This window comes from Arachis ipaensis, chromosome B4 (assembly GCF_059453495.1).
Source record: "Arachis ipaensis isolate K30076 ecotype BB chromosome B4, ASM5945349v1, whole genome shotgun sequence".
Taxonomy (NCBI): Eukaryota; Viridiplantae; Streptophyta; class Magnoliopsida; order Fabales; family Fabaceae; genus Arachis; species Arachis ipaensis.
This window is the reverse complement of record NC_142439.1, coordinates 113937592-113942925: the sequence shown is the minus strand read 5'-3', so window position 1 is coordinate 113942925 and position 5334 is coordinate 113937592. Positions and strand designations below refer to the sequence as shown.

The window sequence follows — 5334 nt, the reverse complement described above, 5'->3', positions numbered from 1 at the left end:
TATTTGAAAAGATAATTAAAATAGCAGTTTTATCAGAATCCAACTGACTTGTTCGGTCGGACCGAAAATTCGGTGAACCGGTGATCAAGTTGGTCCGGATAAGGAAGAAAACCGACAAGATTCGATTTGAACTGGTCGTGTTTGACTAGAACCGGTGAACTGATCAGGTTAAAACTCGGAGCGGTTCGTTGCATTTTTTATTTTTTCCCCTCTCCCCAACGAAACAGCGTCGTTTTTGGCTTTCTGGAGGGAAAAAAGTGAAACCCTAAACTAAAAGCTACCCTCTCTCTCTTCGAGCAGCAGCAGCCCCATCCCCCTCCCTCTCTCAATCTCACTCAAGAAGGAGAGCCTCTGACTCTCACACTCCCAAAAAAGCACGCCCACCGCCACCGCCACCGCCACCGCCGGGCTACTCTGCTTCGTCTCGTGACTCTCGCGTCGGCCCCTGTGCATCTCCTTCCTGGCTCGTCGCCTCCTCTGCGTGACAGCGTCTCGCGTCCTCGTCCGGCGTGGCTCACCGTCGCTGCTGCCTTCCCCTTGCCAGACTTTGCTTCGCCGTGCTTGGTCTCCCTCTTCTCAGGTATATTTTTAATTTTTAATTTATTTATTCAGTTATTGACTTATTGCCTTATTGGGTTATAATTTGATTAACTGAGGAACTGATTAATGACGTTGATTAACTGAATCTGTCGATTTTGTAAGGGTTTTACAATGTATGATAAGAAACGTTGAGATGGGAGCTAACCAGACCTGTAACTTATCAAACCAATTTCTAACCAATTTCTACATATCAATCTTGCTTTTCTTGTTTTGGAGTCAAGCAATTCTGCTGTGCACTAACAGATTCTTCATTGTTGTTGATTATATTTGGTTGATTGTAATTTGTTGATTCAGGCAGATAATTCAATAGTGTAATATATTGTTGTTTTATATTATTGTTGTTCTAGATGGCTTCATCAAATACACCATCAGAAAAACCATCCTCCCAAATTTTGTTGGCAGATCATTCAAATTTTATTGATACATTGTAATATATGTAGGTTTAGTGGTTGATTGATGCTTTTGTTTTTCTGATTATTAGTGTTTAGGGTTGATTTGTTGCTGTTTTTATATCGTTATGGTGAATTGAGAGGCTGTTTTTATATTGTTGTTTATATATTGTTATGTGAATTTATATTGTTGGATAGTGGATAGATTTTGTGAATTGAGCTGTTTTGTTTATATTGTTTTGGATAGTGGATAGGTTTTGTTAATTTATATTGTTCTGCTCATGTTTATTCTGTTGCATAATCTTTGATAGCTTGGAAGTATTTGGCACTTCTCAAATTTTAAGTTTTTCGTGTAAAGTTTCAAATTTTTGAAACTTTATTGCTTTCTTCTATCCCCTTTATCTGCAGTACACGTCTTTGACAAATAATGATTTGGCAGAATTAGTTATTTTTAGAAGTTGAGACAATTGTTGTTAAAATGTTAGTGACAAACTGACAATATGTATTTCAAATTTTAAATTTTTGACTATTTTATGTTTTTTTTATTTATGTGAGACCGAATCAACCGGTTCAATAAGTGACCTACCGGTTGAACCAATGACTCAGTGACCTGGTAACCTGATCGATTCGATCACCGATTCGGTAATGACAACTATGTAAAATAGTAGGTTAAAAGATTTACACTCTTCAGTCTTCCTTCAGTGTCGCTGCTAGCCACTGTTTTGCGCCGCCGGTTGCCCCGCTTCCACTCTGTCACGTCAGACGTCGCCGCTGTCAGCCAGTGCTGTGCTCCGTCGCCTGGCTCACCTCTGCTCCTTCACGTTTCTGCCATTCCTTTTCCTTTTTTTCTTCCGTGTCTCTCTCTCCCTGGCCCACTGCCTCCCGGTCCGCCGTTAACGCCGTCAGCCGCTGCCTTGCACTGCACTGCTCCTTCGCCACTCCTTGCTTTACTCAACCCGTGTCAGTGGCTCTGGCTTTCTGCTCATTAGTATATGATAATTTAAACCACTTGTTACGTGTTAGATTGAATTGTTGAATCTTAAAACTACATAATATAATTGCTGGTGTTAAGTTAATTGTTGGTCAAATTATTAACTGCTCATGAATTTTATATATGTTATGTGGATGAATGTTAAATTTGGATGCTAACTCTTCCAATTTTTAGTTGAAATTGGCTGTAGCTTGTAGTAGTGAATAATAAACTATGCGAGTTAACTCGGTGAGTCTAGTCTAGCAGAGCTCTACGATTTTAACTGGACTTGCCTGTTTGACAACCATTGAAGTATTGATTTATAGATGGGTATACATTTCAAGTTTCAAAGCCTTTAAGAAGGTACACTTTTATTTGTAACTGTTACGTGAGTCTAAATACTGTGACATAAGAGTTATAAAAGAACATAGAAGAGCATTGTTATATTGTCAATCCCAGTTATAATAGAACATAAAAGAACACATATACTTGTTTTCTCTTCATAATCAATGTTGTATTGTATTGTGTCATGTTTTGTCATGTATGATGTATCATTGATTCTTGAGCTGTCATAGGGCATGCTTTTTCTGCTTTAACATAACCTTAAGTATGTATTGTTTTTCTGATGGATGGATTCTTCTCAATTTGTGGATGTTATTGTAGACAATATGCTCACTCCAAGTGCAAACAGTAGGCTGAAGCGTAAGATGCTTGAGACACAAACCCAATGCAGTGAAGAGAAAGAAGAGCCTAGAGAACTTGATAGTAAAATTGGAAAAGTTGATAGGGTGCTTGGTTCTCCACAGGATCCTAATGTTAGGTCGGGTGCCATATTTATATTGGAAAATGCTTCGCTGAAGAAAGGACTCGTTAAAAAGGTTATTTTTCTTTTTCTACATTGATTGTACATATATTTTATAGTGTTTTGATAGATAAATGTATATCACTTTCTTTGAGAATTAATAGATGAAATGACGATATATACATTGTTCCTGTATATAGGAAATAAACTAGTTCTTAATTCAATTTGTGGATTTTGTTTCAGGAGTGGAAAATCCTCAATTCACATGATGATGCCAATCTTCTGTTGAAGCAAAATAAGAGTCTTAATGATTATCGACCAGACATTGTTTTTGAGGTTTGTACTTTGTACACTAACTACTCAATCTCATAGCTTCTTTAAACTCTTTTTTTTTTTTTACAATGAATGTTACAGAATAGACTGCAAGAGTAAAATCCTAAGAATAAGTGATTCTTACTTGTTATACTTTTTCAGGCACTCCGTAGTGTTATTGATAGTCCACTTAATAAATATGGTTTGGTGGAAGCTATATTTGTGAAAATTGATGGAGGAGCCCTATTTGAAATCAAGCCACATGTTCGCATTCCTCGAACTTGTAAACGTTTCTGTGGTCTCATAGGTAAGTCATCTATTTTTTCTTTCATTCTTTTATTTTTAGATACTAAGAACTATATTTTTTTTTTAACTTTCACTAAAATTGTTTCTGAAATATGTAGTGGATTTGCTTAGAAAGTCTCGTGTTTGTGCTAAAGATACAAATGAAGTACTTATTCGTGTTGTTGAAGAGCCTGTAATGCGCCATTTACCAGTCAATTCTCATATAGTAGGTTGGTTGTATAGCTGTTTAGATCTCATTTTAGGTTTTGTTAATGTTTAGACAAACATTGGTTTTGAAAAAACAATGTTATTATGGAACATGCAGGCCTCTCTTATAATTCAAAGAAGGTGGTCCACATAGATGACTATGTTTCTTCCCTAAGTGATCATATGACGCCTGTTTTTGTGGTATAATTTATTTTATTAGTGAAATAGAAAGCCTTTGATCTTTGTGTTTTAATTATGATGATAGATTCTTATCTATTTTCAGGTGGGTGCAATGGTAAATGGGAAAGTAAAAGAAGACCACACACATGATTATATTTCTGGTATTAAATTAAATTAAAATTTGAAATATGTTTAATTTCTTAGATCTAATTTAACTTGTTTCATTTATACATACTTCATCTCTAAATTATATATGTCTATGTATTTTCGGTTGATAGGCTCTAATAATTAAGGAGGAACTTGTATTAAATTAAGAAAATGTGAAAGTTCTTTAGGGTGGATATCTTTATTTTGGATATTTCATTTATAAGATCTATATGGGTCTTGATTTTTCCAATGTGACTGAAACTTTGAGTAGATTGTTTAGCCTATAATTTTATTTGGGTACTAAGATTACAAAGGATTTTATGCTAAATGATAGGGAGAATAAATTAGTCTTGCTAACATTATGTGTATGTCTTTTCATTAATGGAATAGAATAGAACTAATTAAAATGGGCCAAAAGGAAAAGAAAAGAAACGGAACAAAGTTTCCCTTGTTTTGGAGAATCAAGAATGACAGTGGAATGGAGTGGAAGTTCCTTTTGATGGATTTTTGAATCTTTTCTAATTTCAAGAAACTTGTTCGAACCATGTTTTGATTTGAGAATAGAGAAAAGTAATGTTATCTTTTCGTTTACTTTGCAGTTTCTGATTATCCACTTGGTGCTAAATGCTGCGTAGGCCTTATCTGTGATGCATTGGAGCAAAAATGGAAGCTATTCTGAAATAATGAGTTACAGAAAGGGTTCTAAGTAAAATTATAAATGAGTCAACATGCTAATTTTACCAAGTAAAATTATAAATGAGTCAAAATGCTAATTTTACCTTTGTTATTTAATGTAAAGAGTGCCATCGTCTCTAACTATTTAGCTACAGATAGTCAGCTATTTTTTATTTTTTCATTTTTTGTACATTTACATGCTCTCCCAATGCATTAGTACTCTCAGCTACTCTTTTTTATTTTTTAGGAAACACAACCATTAGTAGTTTAGTGCCCATGAACAACTTTACGATCGCTGATAAAAGTATCCGTCAAACAAGAAAATTAAAGTACTCATGAAAGATGGGTTTCGTACGGCAAAAGTATCAAAATCTTAATATTTTTGTTGATTTTTTTTTATCAAAATTTACAAATTTGTTGTGATAAGTGTGAAGTGGATAAGAAGTGGATGTCCATTTCTCTGTTACTCAGAATATCAAGAGAAATTATAATTAATTGAGTTTGAAAAAGTGACCTCTTTTACGTATATAAATAAGAGACTAAAGTCTCAGGCAACACATACATCAATAATAATATTCTTCTCTTTCTCACTCTTTAATATTAGTAAATATATTAATCATCTCTATTACATTGAGATGGTAATTGTGATGAATATTGTTATTTAATTATACTTCCTTATTTTATATTTATTATTTATTTATTTATTTATTTTACAACACATTATTAGCACGAGATTCTGATCAAATTTTACGAAAATTCAGGTAATA

At 34.2% G+C, this 5334-nt stretch overlaps 1 protein-coding gene across 6 annotated transcripts; it reads left to right on the top strand.

The window, feature by feature from the left end:
* Window positions 1-228: 228 nt before the first annotated feature.
* On the top strand, window positions 229-4796 carry LOC107639564 (uncharacterized). 6 transcript variants are annotated; one of them, XM_021121417.2, is made up of 9 exons: window positions 264-580; window positions 1692-1949; window positions 2623-2837; window positions 3005-3097; window positions 3236-3380; window positions 3478-3588; window positions 3684-3766; window positions 3849-3906; window positions 4492-4796. In XM_021121417.2, the coding sequence occupies exons 3-9, from the start codon at window positions 2628-2630 to the stop codon at window positions 4569-4571; spliced, it is 780 nt and encodes a 259-aa protein (XP_020977076.1). In that variant the 5' UTR covers window positions 264-580; window positions 1692-1949; window positions 2623-2627; the 3' UTR covers window positions 4572-4796. The 6 variants fall into 6 exon arrangements, with proteins under 6 accessions (XP_020977075.1, XP_020977079.1, XP_020977076.1 ...); XM_088483017.1 differs by lacking the exon at window positions 264-580 and having other exon boundaries at window positions 1692-1977; window positions 4492-4598; window positions 4638-4796; XM_088483018.1 differs by lacking the exon at window positions 264-580 and having other exon boundaries at window positions 1698-1949; window positions 4492-4598; window positions 4638-4796.
* The last annotated feature ends 538 nt before the right edge of the window (window positions 4797-5334 follow it).

Excerpts from the sequence above, each read along its gene's own strand:
- LOC107639564 (XM_021121416.2), top strand. The coding sequence starts at position 2,628 with ATGCTCACTCCAAGTGCAAACAGTAGGCTGAAGCGTAAGATGCTTGAG. Across the intron at positions 3,589-3,683 it reads AGTCAATTCTCATATAGTAG|GCCTCTCTTATAATTCAAAG; the intron begins GTTGGTTGTATA and ends TGGAACATGCAG. Across the intron at positions 3,907-4,491 it reads CACACATGATTATATTTCTG|TTTCTGATTATCCACTTGGT; the intron begins GTATTAAATTAA and ends TTTACTTTGCAG.